General features: G+C 41.3%; 1 protein-coding gene across 4 annotated transcripts in view; it reads left to right on the top strand.

Annotated features, from left to right (window-relative positions):
- Positions 1-14,986, top strand: part of asxl2 (ASXL transcriptional regulator 2) — a 29,184-nt gene extending 14,198 nt beyond the window's left edge. Inside the window, exons 2-14 of one of the 4 annotated variants that reach the window (XM_008295049.1) lie at positions 239-290; positions 2,288-2,370; positions 2,562-2,564; positions 3,330-3,438; positions 3,744-3,885; positions 5,411-5,529; positions 6,537-6,657; positions 7,036-7,095; positions 7,818-7,978; positions 8,234-8,330; positions 8,505-8,610; positions 9,218-9,935; positions 10,386-14,986. In XM_008295049.1, the coding sequence (XP_008293271.1) occupies positions 2,315-2,370; positions 2,562-2,564; positions 3,330-3,438; positions 3,744-3,885; positions 5,411-5,529; positions 6,537-6,657; positions 7,036-7,095; positions 7,818-7,978; positions 8,234-8,330; positions 8,505-8,610; positions 9,218-9,935; positions 10,386-12,200 (3,507 nt within the window). In that variant the 5' untranslated portion in view covers positions 239-290; positions 2,288-2,314 and the 3' untranslated portion in view covers positions 12,201-14,986. Of the gene's footprint in view, positions 1-135; positions 291-2,287; positions 2,371-2,561; positions 2,565-3,329; positions 3,439-3,743; positions 3,886-3,908; positions 4,676-5,410; positions 5,530-6,536; positions 6,658-7,035; positions 7,096-7,817; positions 7,979-8,233; positions 8,331-8,504; positions 8,611-9,217; positions 9,936-10,385 lie in introns of those variants that run through there. The other 3 variants (XM_008295047.1, XM_008295048.1, XM_008295051.1) reach the window with 3 other exon arrangements.
- The last annotated feature ends 23 nt before the right edge of the window (positions 14,987-15,009 follow it).

The following is a 15,009-nucleotide window of genomic DNA, read 5'->3' as shown; positions in this document are numbered from 1 at the left end:
GCTGCGGTCTTGTTGTCGTAATTGTATTTGACAGCAACATAAATAAATGTGGGAAACTTGGAGACTGGAGGGCTGACAGCTCCATACAGTAAGATGACGTTTCCTTGCGGGGTCACATGACTCTTTACAGTAAGTCCAACATGGCAGACGGAGTGGATCTTACGCGGTAACTAAAGCAACATTTCAACTGAAACACACACATTTCTGCACTACCCCGCAACAGGACGTCCACAATGAGGGAGAGACAGAAGAAAAAGAAGGGGAGGACGTGGGCGGAAGCCGCTAAAACGGTATTCTGCGTGTTTTCGTGCGCCGTTTGTTGCGGTTGTTTTCCTTGAACGCTCCCACTTTGTACAACTGTGTTTATGAGTTCATGACCTGCTGCCTGAAATGTTGCGTACAGCGCGCAAGGCCCGTGTTGACGGTTAGGAGCGCCGCTGTCACGTTAGCCGCGCAGCCCGCTTCGTGTTGTCACCTCCCGGGCCACGGATGTCAGCGAAATAAACGTCCACTATGTGCACACAAGCACGTCTCCGAACCTGTCGTGTGCGTTTGTCCTCGACGCCACGGCTGACATGTCTCGTACGAGCCTCAAGTCCCCGTAAAGTGAGCCATGGAACAGTGCTGCGCGCTAGCCGGGTTAGCACTGAGCTAACTCCTGCTAAGTCCGTCAACAAGTTAGTTTGATACCGTTTGCGAATAAAACGCATTAAAGCGCACAGTGGGCTCAATAAACCGACTTGCTTCGACTCTGTAAAAGATGACAAAGTGAATCCATTGCATGCCAACGTTTGGCGACAGTACAGAAAACAGTGCTAGCGTTGCAGCTAGCTATGTAGCTTAGCATGCTAATGAGTGGAAAATGTCAAAACTCCCTGCAACAATTTCTGAATTAAATTATAGTTCTATAGCTTGAATAGATGTGCATTATGTCCAACCCCAAGAATTTAACCTCCAGAATCAAGGACCCAACACCTGTAACCATACATTTGTTTTGTTAGGCAAAAAAATAAACAAAAATTAATTATATTTTTTAAAAAGGACACACAAATGACAAAAAGTTACTTGAATGAAATATAGGTAAATGAGTAACTGGGTAATGTATAGTCTATTTAAGAAAAAACTTATACTTCTTCTAGAGGCGATTTTGTGTTCTTTTTCTTCCTTAGATTTTTCATAGGGCATGTAAAATGAAATAATACTTACTGCAACTGAAAAGAGGAAGACAAAAACTTACCACAAGTTTCTTTTTTATAAAATCTCACAGTCAAGATGTGTCTTTATTTACACTTTTGTGCATTTCTGTTGCTTAAGTGATATCCACTCTCAGTGATTTCACCCCCTGAATAAAGACATGACACCTGTAACCATGCAACTGTTTTGTTAGGGGGGGAAATCGTAAAGATGACTATTTCTTCTGAAGAAAGGCATGAAAATGACAACAAACAATTTCTTGAATGAAATATGAATGACTGGGTAGTGGCAGCTGCATATGCTGTAGTGGATAGTTTATTAAGGGAAGAAACTTTTACTCCTTTCGCAGATGTTTCTGTATTCCTTTTACTACTCTTAGTTGTTTTTGAAATGTGCATTATATTTAGTTCATTTGGATAAGTTTAGATGTCATGTTTTGTATTGGTTGACCTCAAGACAACATATATTGCACATCATGCTGTCCGGAGTCACACTGGTTTTACATTATATACAACAAATAGTTTGCTCACATGACGTGGCAAGATTTTCATGAAGCTGTCAAGTCATGTGAGAAAAAAATTACTTATAAAACATTGTCAACACCAAATGTTGTTGTGGAGTGAAAGTTTCTGTAATACTACAGTACTGTGCAATGCATTTGTTGACACAGTTTGCTTTCAGCTAATGTAACATTCGTGTGTCAGTGCTAAGTGTTTGACATCATACTGCATTCCTTGTTCATGTCATAACGTATGGCAGGGCCTCCATCGATGACAGCATCCCAACCATATGTGAAAGTTAGAGGGTAGTAGTTAACCACCTGTTATTCATTATCAGCATGGTCCACATGGAGAGTGGACCACGATCATGCACTATCTACAATTCATAGCTGACCAGCTGGAAAGACTGTAAAATGTTTGTGATCTTGATTATTTTACCCATAATTTCCGCCGCTTAGACAGTCAAGGGAATTGAGCCTTTGTGGAAGTTTGTCAGAAAATCTAAGCAGATGGAATCTCATGCTGCACCAGGGGTATGTTATTTTAAAGTCTTTTATGTTTTTCTCAGTAATCGTTATTTTTTATTATTGTAGGTTTTGGAGAAGTACCCCAATACGCCTATGAGCCATAAAGAGATCTTGCAGGTGATCCAAAGAGAAAGGCTTAAGGAAATAAGGTAAGCATGTTCCTGGAATTCTAGCTTCACAACCGCGAGTACCCCTCAGACAGGAGACATTTTCACGAAGGAGGCAGCGCCACATCCTTCTCCCCTCACATCATGTACTGTTCTTGTTCATATAGTCGCGTTATTTTACCCAATTAATAACTGTCATTTCTTTTTGTTTCATTGTCACTGTTCTCATCCAGAAGGTAAGACAAAGCTAGCCCCCCACCCCACCCCACCCCTTACCTTAACAAACTCACCGCAATGCCGTTTTGTTTGGATTTACCTTTCTGCATGTTATTAACAATAACATGTCCTAGGTTCAGTTGCATAAAACGCAATGTTATACTTGTATTCATAGTTTTACTTTGGCTTTCTACAGTCACCTGTTGCATAAAAAAATATATTGTCCTTGTTGTTTAACAGTATTTCTGTAAATTAATGAGACAATGCAACTGAAAAATGAAGCCATGTGCAAACCTTACAACAACGTGAAGGATCTCTCTCTAACTCATTGAATTTTGTTTTATCATGTTGCTCAGGTTTCTCTAAGTTACATGTCACACTGTGTAAAGTAGCACAAATGTAAGTTGACAAAAAAAATAATACTGGGTTCGCTATATGCAAACTTAAATTTCTTGCATGACTGAAGTGAAGTTTGTCTAAACGAGTACGGATTTTTATGCAACAGACATTTATTTTGTCAGACCAGTTCAATCCGGTAATCTCGGTCCTCCACAGCGACTAGATCAGCTTTGAATCAAATTTATGCAACTGATTTCTCATAAAACACAGAGCAAATTTCCTCCCAGCTGTATCGATGCAAACCTGAACCTGAACTCACACACGTCCTCCTGATGCATGATAGCAGTTTCTCCTCAGATATCAGACCAGCCTTTGCCCTTCTTTTCCCAGCTGTCTGATTTATTGTGGAACAGATGCGTAATTTGCCTTTTTCTCCCGTGATCCAGTGGAACTTCGCCGCTGGCATGTCTGAATGCGATGCTGCACACAAACTCTCGTGGTGAGGAAGGAATCTTCTATAAAGTTCCAGGCAGAATGGGAGTCTACACGTTAAAGGTCAGTTTGACACAAAGCACCTTTCATTACTCAGCATGTGAAAGGTGCAATGACGAAGTTCTTTGCTAACTGTGGTGGCATCTGGACACAGTGAAATATGCATACTAATGGAGTTAGCATCATGACGGGCTAGTAAAAGAAAAATATGTTCAGGCAACTTATAAAAGCTGTGCGTGAAGAATGAGTGTGATTGGACTGTATATTCAGGAGAGAGTTTTTATTTCCTTTTTTTTTTATCTCTGCTTGGCTGTTCCTCATCTCTATCTCAGAAGTAATATTCAGTATGTGCTCTATTTTTCATGCAGAAGGACATCTCAGATGTGGTGAAGGAGCTGTCGGAGGAGGGCTCTGAGGATAGCAGCGATAATCTCTCGGACTCCCGAAGCTCAGAAAACAACAGCAGTGCCATCACTCAAGAGGGCAGGAGAGGAAGGTGGATGCGAAGAGGTACTGTGCACTGCATGCAGGTTTACTAATAATAGTTTGTACATCACTACACGACCAGAATACACATGAGCAGGAACGCAGTCATCGTTATTACATCCATGCTTCCCCCACCTTGACAAGTCACAGTATCTGCTGTAAAAACGGTATTTCTGGTGAACCAAGAAAAAGCTATCTTGCAACAGAGAAACGTATCAACATTTGCTGACTGGTTTGCTGTCATGGTCTACTGGGACACCTAATGGAACTGAAGCATCATTTATTTCATGTGTTCTTCCCTCATGTAAGCACTCATGTTCAAACTAAATTGTTAGGACTCAGCTAATTACAGTTTTGCAAGACATGAAATGTGTCATTCTTAAGTTATGCTTAATTTGCAAGCTGAGTATTGCTAAATACTAAATTAAATATGTTTTCACTGTCTTAAAAAGCACCTTTTAATAACAAGCTCTCTTTATAGTATAAAACGTCGGCATTCTTTCTTGTTGCAGTATCGCTACTGCTGTTCAGTAATCATTGACTGAACCTTCAACAGCATTGTCAGAAGTTCAAAACACAATAACTGTACAGCCCTTCTTGTTAGCTGATTGGTTACCTTCCTCTGTTATGTCAGTTCGAGTCGACGCCCCCTTTTCAGATGTTGTTAAAAGTTGTTGCTGAAACACAGGAAGCCAGCCGAAGTCGCAGTAGACCACACAAGCTCAGGGAAAGTAGCTTCACCACAAACATCGATCAAACCATCACAAAATATTTCTTGGAATACACTGAGCACCAAACATGATGATAGCAAAAGGTGGGTTTTATCTTTAAACAAACATAGTTTGTCCCTAATACTGTCCAGGTAATGGCCACATGTTGGTCACATCACAGCAGTTTTTGCGCTTTCAACTATCTGTGTTGTTAAATGACGGCTTCTTGTGTAAGCTGCGCACCTGATTGAGCCTGATTGCAATGGAAAATCGTAGAATGAGCTTTTCATCAAGTGCCAATTATTTTGTTTTCCTCAGGTTGCACTCTCACTGACTCTCATTATTTCTCTATGCCACTTGAAATATTTTTAAGTGTCTGTTAAAACAGGAAACTGTATTTTCTCAGTGTGACCCGTGACCACTTCCTCATTATGCACAAGTTAGAGACTGCCAAGCAAATAACCTTGGTTTACAGCTGAGTAGGAGGGCTGTGATATTGTTTTATTTTTGAACTAATCAATGCAAAGAACCACAAAGTCAAATGCAAATTAAGCAGCACTGAAAAAGAAACAAGTGGAACTGCTATGGTATGTAGAAAAGGTGTTTTTATCAGAAATTCAGATACAGAGAGAGAGAGAGGGCTTGTTCAGAACAAATTCCTCTTGAGATGTTCAGCCTATTTTCAGTAATGTGATAGTTGAGTAAGTTAATGTAATCTGCGTCTTTGTGCACAGTATTGGTTTCAGTTTCTTCTAAACAATAGCATGATGTGATAGTCTGTGCACCACCCTCAGGAAATGTATTTTGTAACATCTGTTTCGTGCTTCTGTATTTCATAGTTCCCTCCAAGCTGCAGTCACAGCCGTCGTCTCCGCAGCCTCGATGCTCGTCACCTTCTGTCCCCACCAGTAAGCTCATCTCTCCCTCGCAGAAACACAGCAAGAAAGCTTTGAAACAGGTACTGGAATCACATTCTGAATTTCTTCTTTGTCAGCTTTACATGGGTTTAAGTTGTTGCTTAGTCGAGTTAATGCATCCCCGTTTGTACAAGTACCCGTCTCAGATGTAACATGAGTTCCTGCCACACCCTCCTGCTAGCATAGACCGTCATAAATCCCTGCTCCCCCACTTTGCAACACACAAATACGTAGTTATTAAGCATACTAATGTTTTCATGTATTTTTTTTGCATGAATTTACGAAACATGGTGTTTTTAAATTCAACTCCTACTCATAGTCGTCCTCAGAATTCACTGCTTATATCAAAACCTTTGCACTGCTTTGTTTTTATGCAACAAGTACACAACACATGTTTGTATTTGTGCAGACTTTCTTCTTCTCCTTGTCTGACATCTTGTGCTGATTACCTAAACAATGAGGGAAAATAACTGCCTATAGCTGGTTTTACAGTATTAATGTTCTCGCAATAAGCCACCCATTCAACATTTTCCTATTGGCTGCTTTGTGTCTTTTGTGTTCCATTTAATTAGACTTCATGTGATTGCACAGATTGTAATTCACTCCATCTGTGCTGGTGTGGAATTTTCAGCTCCCTTAGACCAATTTTGTATTCATTTATTGGGCGTAGGTAACACTAGAAGACAGCGATTTGGCTAAAATATTAGCGCTGGAAAGACCTATTGTGTGTTTCTCTTCTGTTGTTTGCTATATGCTTCAATCAGCTGAAACTAAGGGACGGCGGCGCTCAGTGGACTTCTTCTCGCAGTGCTTCTTCAATCTGTTTACATTGTGTTTTGCGAAGTGATCAGATTTCCTAACAGAAGAGATGATTTATACTCGTGTTATGCAAGCTTTGTTTCATTGCTGCATTGTTATTTAGCTGTTATTTAACCAGGCGAGTAGCCCTGGGGGAGCAGTTGCAGGAAAACTGAGGGTTACATATAATCACACTCTCTTTTTCTCACACTGCTGGATATTTGTTTCTTTTTATTTTGCTCGTTTTTAGGCCTTGAAGCAGCAGCAGCAGAGAAACCAGCGCAGACAGGGGGGAATGCCAACCGCCTCCAGCCCTAGACTGCTTCTGAAGACCATCAAAGATATGGCTGATAACATTACAACAAAGACTGGTAGGTGGCTGCTAATATATTGGACTGTATGTTGGAAAATGATATTAGTAGTCGCACTCTGGGTTTATGTAACATACCTACATGTAGCTCAGAGAACCGAGGTGTGATTTCACTCTGTTTGGATATTTTACTCATGTTTGTATTACACACAGTTCTGGAGATAAATGACTGATATCGATGCAGTTCTTGGACATTGTCCTGTTATTGTGGGTTTTCATAACCAGACAACAAAAGGCGTTGTATCATCATCATCATACAAACATGACTCATAGAACTGGCAGCATTAAAGTGGAAACTGAAGCTGTCAGATCTGTGTCCTGCAATTCTCTCAGCCTTTTTTTCCCCTCCCGTCCGCTCCTCTCCCTCTTTCCAAAACAGACTTATGCCATCCAGTCGTGCCCAGGAAGGTTTCCCAGAGGTCTGGTCGCCTCAGTGCAGGTAAATTAGACAACTGTTTTCATTAACTGTGGTTTGGAAATCTTGAGGAATAAGGCTTGGCATGCTTCATAGAAAAGTTAATATTGACCTGATCACTGTGACAGGATTTACGTGTGTTGCCAGAGCCTGTTATAACATATTCCTTTTTCCTGTAGACCTCTACTGGCATCCAGAAACTATTAAAAACCACTTCTTAATTTAATTTGAATCAGTTCCACATAAATGGTGCTGTAGATATTTATCAGCAAATCCGTGTTCATCCACTGCTGAAAATAGTCCTGAATAACTGCACTATTTACTACTATTTATAGAGTAATATTTTCTAAAAACTACAGTGCCCATCTGCTGTCTGCACTATTAAATATTTATCTCTATGTTTAGCAGAAAAAAAATAGCTTAAGGTTTTGTCAGAAATTATTGCAAAGACATTGCTGGTTTTGGTCTTATCATGGCATTTGTTGACAGTAAGAAAATGTTGAGGCTTTTATTTTGAAAATGCCTTTAAATAATTTTACAATTGGTGCAAATTTAAATAGTTTCTGAGTGCTTTCATAGATCTCGAAAGAGTTAAATGCATTTTTTTCTAGATATGTAGAACTAAGTGATCAGTAAGATCAAAACAAGTGCAACTAATTATATGACTAAACTTGAAAATAAAACATTGCTGGTGTTTTGCTTTGCAGAATCTGTCTTGGCTTACATCTATCTGTTTTGTATTGCAGGGCAGATAAAACGTACCAAGTGTAAAATAGATGTGGAGACACCAGACTCTATTTTGGTCAACACCAACCTGCGAGCGATCATCAACAAGCACACCTTCTCTGTGTTGCCTCCAGACTGCCAACAGAGGCTGCTCAAACTTCTTCCTGAAGTTGACCGCCAGGTTTGCTCTAAAATTTTGCGTACTTAAGCGTCTTTTGGATTCAATATCACCAAATACAGAGAGTGTTATAATGCTGCATGAAATTTCTGTCACATAGAATAGTTGGCCTCAGAAAGCAAAGCATTTATTTGAGTTCACTGATTCTAGATGTTCAGCTCAACATCATTTGCAGAATGAGAAGCTGAAGTGGATGTACTGATGCAGTGATGGTGATTGTCATGGCTTTAGTCATAACATTGTGCTTCCTCTCCCCAGGCTTGCTTGGACGGCCTTCTGAAGGTCACTAGCTCTGCCTTAAACAATGAGTTTTTCACATCAGCAGCACAGTCTTGGAAGGAGAGACTCGCTGAAGGTCAGTTCAGTAGCTTCCAATTGATAATAACTCCATTCATTTCACATTCAAAGTAGAGTTATATCACCAAGGTTCAGTGTGAATGTACAGAACAAGCGTAGCGTAATCTGTCTTTTTTTCTTCTTCTTCTTCTTCTTCTTTTTTTTTTTAATTATGTAACTTTCTTCTTTGCAGGGGAATTCACTCCTGAGTTGCAGCTCAGAATGCGGCAGGAAATTGAGAAGGAAAAAAAAGTTGAGCACTGGAAGGAGGCCTTCTTCGAAAACTATTATGGGGAAAAGTAGGTTTTCATGTAGAATTAGAATGTTAATCATTTCTCAATTCACTAAGCCAATTTTGGAAAATTTTAAATATTTGAAATATGTTTCAAATACCAAATGATGGGTTATTTCGAATTAATATCCCAGTGCTAATGGTAATTACAAACAGTAGATCACAGTGGTGCTGTTCTCAAGAATTTTGTTTTCTTTGTGTCATTAATAAGACTGAATATGTGATTTAAGAAATTCAATAACAAACAGTTTGGTGGGATTATTTAGGACTCATTTGAGATTCCAAATACCACATAAACAACACCCTCATCTAATATATCTACATGTTTAATGCTCTTAAAAAAATCACATCTCAGCATGTGAAAATTACCACAAATGAATGGAAACCAAGTTACAAAAACTACAGCATGATGTTTTTCTGTCATCCATAAAACAATACAGGCAGCCTAAATGTTGAGTCATTGTCACACTCAAAGCCCTACATGTGTATTCTCAGTTCCTTTAAAGTGTAGTGTTTCATGAATTCCTGTATTGCTTTCAAGGAAGGCAACACTTAATTCGTGGATTTAATTCCTTGTGTGTCTTTCTGCCCCTCTCTTCTTCCTTTCTGTGCAGTTCGGGGCTCAGCTATGAGGAATCCAAAGAGCTGACAAAGGCTGATCTGAATCAGGAGTCTGCCAGGCCCCATTCCCTCCCTCATCAAACAGGGCCTGTCGCTCAAGCACTGGAGGAAACCAAGTGCACCAAGGACAGCAGTCACACTAATGCTGCTGCTAAAGACGTGAAGCCAACTCAGACATCATCACAGGAGCCTCTGAAAGCACTGCCTGCTCACAAAGAGTCCGTCTCCGCCCCAGAGCCCATGAAGACGCGGCGCTCACAGTATGCTGAGGATCGTAAGTTGAACGCAGCTGGGCCTGCAGCGAGAGCACCAGAGGCTGGCAGAAAAACTGACTGGGGTGCAGCATGTACACTGCCTGAAAAGGAGCCTAAAGAGGACACGAAAGAGGAGAAAACTGAACTCCCTCAGTCGCCCGTGAAGAAAAACCCTCCACCGAAGACTGGTTCAGAGTCAAAGGAGGATCAGTCGCCGTGTGTGGTTAAACCTGCTGTGGAGAGCGAAGAGGTCAACTCTGAGCCCAGTGGACCCTCAGAACCACTGAAAAGGAAATCTCTCAGTGAGACAGAGGGTGAACTGACACCAGAGAAAAGACCTCGAATGTCCTCAGTGTCCTCGGTGTCTTCAGTCTCCTCTGTGTCTCCGTCTCCATCATCTATATCCAGCCCTGCTACGCCAACTCCATCGACAAATCAGAGGGTTCCACCACTTAAGGTAGGAATACATGTTAAACTCTGATCTATCGTCTGAGTGGCTCTGACAAGTTTGTGGCTTGCTTCTTTGCAGAGCATGGCAGCTGCAGTTAACTTGGTTTTACAGTTAGAGTGAAATCCTCGAGCAACCCAGAGTCATGGCAAAAATGTGTCAATGTGAATTTTCCATAGAAATTTCTCAAGTGCATCTGGCAGTTTAGTCTGTATACTGAGCAAGTATTTCATGCTTACTATGTTCCAAACAGTCTTAGCTTCCTTAGCAAATCTCTGAATTTGCTGCAGTGAGTTTGGAAACTGAGGAAGCGACAACATGATGTAGAAGTGGTGTCTTTCTTATATGTTGTTGGGAAATCTTTGAATTAATATGTATAGTGGATGTGTTTCTCAGTTATTTAGAAATGCATATCTGTAAATAACACTGAAGGATCCCGTTTTTTTTTTCACTTTGCAGATCCCGGTTTCACGAATTCTCCCTGTTCCAGTGTCACCAAGCCAGAGCTCACCAAGGACTCCTCTTCCCGCCCCACTCAGCAGCCCTGGCCGAACCGGTGCTCGCACTTTGGCTGACATCAAAGCCAAAGCTCAGCTTGCCCGAGCGCAGAGAGCAGCAGCAGCCGCAGTATCATCTGCATCAAAGGGAGCGGTGCCAGGCCCAGGGCCAGGGGGAGGCAGTGGTGAGCAGACACAGCCATCACCCAGCCCCAGCCCGACGTCCCCACTGGCACCAACCAGGTTAGCAGCCACCAGCAGTAACAGCAGCTACAGCAGCACACCTTCTCCTCGCCCAGTGGACTCTTTCGGTCAGCTTAGCCCAAACCAATCTCAAACATCTTACTCGAGCAAAAGCGATGACAAACACAAAAGTCAGTCTGCTGGTACGGGATCCCAGAGTGTCCAACGGAGCTCAGATGCAGCACAGCCTTCATCTGTGCATGCTATGAAGGAACAGGAAATCCCGTCAGCTGCCGGATCATCCAACAGAACAAGCTCCTGCATCCCTGCAAACAACCCGCTGGTCACTCAGCTTCTACAGGGCAAAGAGGTTCCACTGGAGCAGATCCTTCCAAAACCGCTGTCTAAGGTGGAAGTGAAGATGTCAAACTTGCCCTCTGGTAGTAAGAGTAAAACATCTCAGTCTGCAGACCACAGGGCGGATAAGCAGATGTCTCAGCAGTTCAGTGCAGCCGGTCGAGTTTTGTCAGAATACACAAAACATCACAGGGAACTTCCTGACAAAGAAACACAGGAGCAGATTCTACAGGCTCTAATGCAGAGGAAAGTCCAGCAGGGCCAGCCTTATCGAGGTTTGGCGCCTCAGCCGCCTCAGTACAAAGTACATCAGCTGATGCACGCAGAAGAGCGTCTGGACCAGTCCAGGATTTCTGTCGGCTTTTTGGGTAGAAAGAGGATGCCGAGGCCCGCCATGACCGGACATTACCTGCTCAATGTGTCCACCTACGGAAGAGGACCAGAGAGCAAGAGACTGCACCTGTCTGTCATCCCCAACACGTCTGTATCCGGTTTAAAAAGGGAAAGCACAGACGGAGAGGAGGCGGCCAAGGAGGAAGAATCAGCCAGGAAAGTTTTCTCGTCTGTTTCTGGGGTGAAAACGGAGCAGCAGGGATGCTCAGTGACCAAGTCGGACGACGTAGCGAGCTTTCAGCGCTACTCCAGCGTAAAGACTGAGCCTGGATTGGAGGACAGTGCAGCTGCCGGTGACAACAGCAGCACCAGCGCGACAGCCAAAGACACCAGCCCTTTCTCTCAGTCACACCGAAGGCACCTCGAACTCTGCAATAGTAATCAAGGAAACTCTGAGCCATATCTCACCCACGTGGACCCCAGTCACCAGCGGCCGACTGCCTTTCAAACCCAGAGAACACTCGATAATCAGGAACCTGTGGTAGCTTCATGCTACGGAGGCACCATCAGCATGTCCGTACCTCACACTTTGAACCACGGCACTGCAGGCACCGGCTCTTCCACGTCCTCGTCGGAGGCAGACGGCAGTGGCGTCCACGGGAGCGTCATGTCCTTCTCAGTGACCGTCACCACCATACCCGCCGGTCACGCGTTAGACCACGGCAACCAGGGCGAGCCTTCCCCCGAACAGTCATTCATTGAGAGCTCCAACATGGAGGACGTCCAATCTAAATGCTACTGCCGACTGAAGGCGATGATCATGTGCAAAGGGTGCGGAGCCTTTTGCCACGATGACTGTATCGGCCCCTCGAAACTGTGCGTGTCGTGTTTAGTGGTACGGTGATATGAAATGAATAATAACTACAGAGTCTCATGGTTTGATTTGTAATCGCGGCACAAAGCAGGTCATTTAGAATCAATACCGAAAGAGGCGAAGCGTGTTAGCCGTGCTTCAGACAAAACAGCCAGCATCTGGTCGCTGTTGGAAAGGCAAGGATTTACACTGGATGGTCTTGTTTTTCCACCAACATCTAAGAAAAGTTGTTTTGTGCAATTTGTGTAGTAGAAATGCCAATCCGTTTTCAATCAGATTAGTCGTCTGTCAGATGTGAGAGAAATCTAAAGTCTGACAATGTTTGCACTCGGCTAGATTAGTGTGATATATTTTTTTAAATATATATATATATATGTGTGTGTGTAGTTTTTAAAAAAGGAGGGAAAATGAATGTTGCTATTTTTTTAGAACATAATGACTGTTGTTGTGCTTTAGACTGACACTTTTTATTATTGGGCCTAATCAGTTATGGTTTAAAGGCAAAAAAAAAAAAAAGGACGCTGATGATAATCATTGGTTGTAGAGTACCTCCTATTTGGCATTTATGCACGCGTGGCAGGGAAGTGCAACTTACAGTAACTATTTTATATATTAAACTGTACATTTATTACTGAACACACTCAGATTTAAGAACTAGAAAGAACATGTATAGTTTTAGTAAGACAATATAAAATGATTTTTGAACGATACTTTATAAAAATCAACTCGTGAGGATTGCACATCACATCATTTTTTTTGACTAACAGTTACAGGGCGAAGCACTTGAAGACCACCTGGATATAAGACAGTAACTGTGTACAGCACTTAAATTCAAACATAGGGAAAAGAAGAATCATTCATATATATAAAACGCCTATATATAAATACATATATATATATATATATTCCTTTTGGCAAACTGAGATCTTTTCCATTTCAGGTGAAGGTCTTAAGCCACTTCCTACTGTGTAAACCTGCATTTTCTCCACAAAGAGCTGGTTTGTAGATAAAGTCTCGCTTGAAGTGGGGTTTCTCATGCTTGTATGTCTGTATAGGTAGATCAGCAGTGGCAAACTTCAAAAAAAAAAAACAAGAAAACACTCAAGTCAAGGAGAGAAAATGAAGACATTTTTGTTTTTTCACTGTAAATACTTGCTCATTCATGGTATTTGCCTAGATGTAGAAATTAATGTTATTTTATTCTTGCAACACACCTTGCTTGAGCTTAACCGGCTATCATTTATGGCAAAATAATTTTTTACTGTGCAAAGAAAACAGAGAAGAACAGTAAATTATGCTAGAACGCTAAATGCTGTGTCAAAGGATGACTCAGCGTAGCGTGCGTCGGTCTTATTTGGAGGTACAGTAGGCCACCGATTAATAGGCGAGTGTCACGCTTCTCGTTAACATGGCCTTTTTCCTGGTAATTGAGAGTTTTTCTCCATTTTTTTTAATGTGGTATGAAGTATTGTGCGCCCAAAAAAAGTCCTGTTTCTTTAATGCACAATAGTGTGTATGTGATGTACAGCACACTGGTGGTGTGAACACTGTTGTTACAACCTTTTGTAAGCACGTTCTGACGATGTTAACGCAACACAATGCTTACTTTACCACCGGTTAACGTGTAAAAAAGGCCAGTGTGAGTTGTTACCTCAACAGGTTATTCGAGTGTTGGTTACACAAAAAAAAAGAAAAAGAAAAGACGCATCAATTATATTTCTCCTAACGGTGCAAAACAGGCCTGTTTTATAGCAATTATTTCCAAGGTAATATGCCAAAGTCACCTTAAAGAAAACACGAATAATCAGAAGTTGTTTTTAATGTCTGACTAGTTAATCAAAGTAATATATTTTAATTAATATATTTTAATATAAAAGATCTATTTGCTAATTGTTTTTGACAAATCAACAGGGTATTTACTATAATAATATATTGGCTGTCCGTTTTTTCCTATCATTTTGTTTGGACTGGACAGACCACCATGCAGAATAACTTGACTTTGTAATTCAAATTGCCCAGGTATCTGATGTTCTGTATGGCCCAGGTTTTTGCAATCAATCCGTTGGTCTATATATTTCCATGAAAATGTTGTAACGTGTGTATCCTTATAGTTTGTGTCATTACTTTATAAAAAACAAAAATGTACGTTCTTAAAGCACCACTTATTTTTTTTTTTTTTAAAGTTAGTGAAATAATCCGAGTCCATTCTTAAATGTATTCTTATTGAATTGGGGTGTATGTCTTGTGGAAATTTAGGGTTAGAATCTGGAAGGGTTCCCACATATTTAGCGTTGACATTTCACTGAAACTGGTTCACCAGTATTTGATTTTGTTCAAACACAATTTATGTATCTCCCCCCCTCAGTAAATATTTAGGTTTTATTTGGTTGAATGTGATATTAGAATGCTGTATTTACTCATGTAGAGGTGGGGACTGGATTGCACTGCAAAAAAAAAAAAAGATAGCAAAAATATTCAATCACAACCCTAAAGGCAGCTGAAATCTTTGTTAATAAGGACTGAAACATGAATCAGGCAGCAGTCCCCACTATGACTAAGGTTACCTGTTGATGTGCATTTAGAAGAGCAGTTCATGTTCAATGGGCTCGTGTGTGGGGGGGGGGGGGGGGGTCATGGGCAGTCACCACCGTTTTTAAAATGTCACGTTTGGCACTAGGTGAATTTGTTTAATATGTCTGTGTCATTTTGTCTCCATTTAAACTCCGGGTGAATGTAATATAGTAATCAGCACTTGTAAACAAAGTGTATTTTATCAAAAGTTATAGACTATTATGAATAAATAATGAAAAGAAAAACTGCATGTGTTTTGTTTCTTCAC

This window comes from Stegastes partitus, unplaced genomic scaffold (genome assembly GCF_000690725.1).
Source record: "Stegastes partitus isolate 25-593 unplaced genomic scaffold, Stegastes_partitus-1.0.2 Scaffold1017, whole genome shotgun sequence".
In the NCBI taxonomy this organism is placed as follows: Eukaryota; Metazoa; Chordata; class Actinopteri; family Pomacentridae; genus Stegastes; species Stegastes partitus.
The sequence above is the reverse complement of the archived record's forward strand: the minus strand, read 5'-3'. Positions and strand labels throughout refer to the sequence as shown.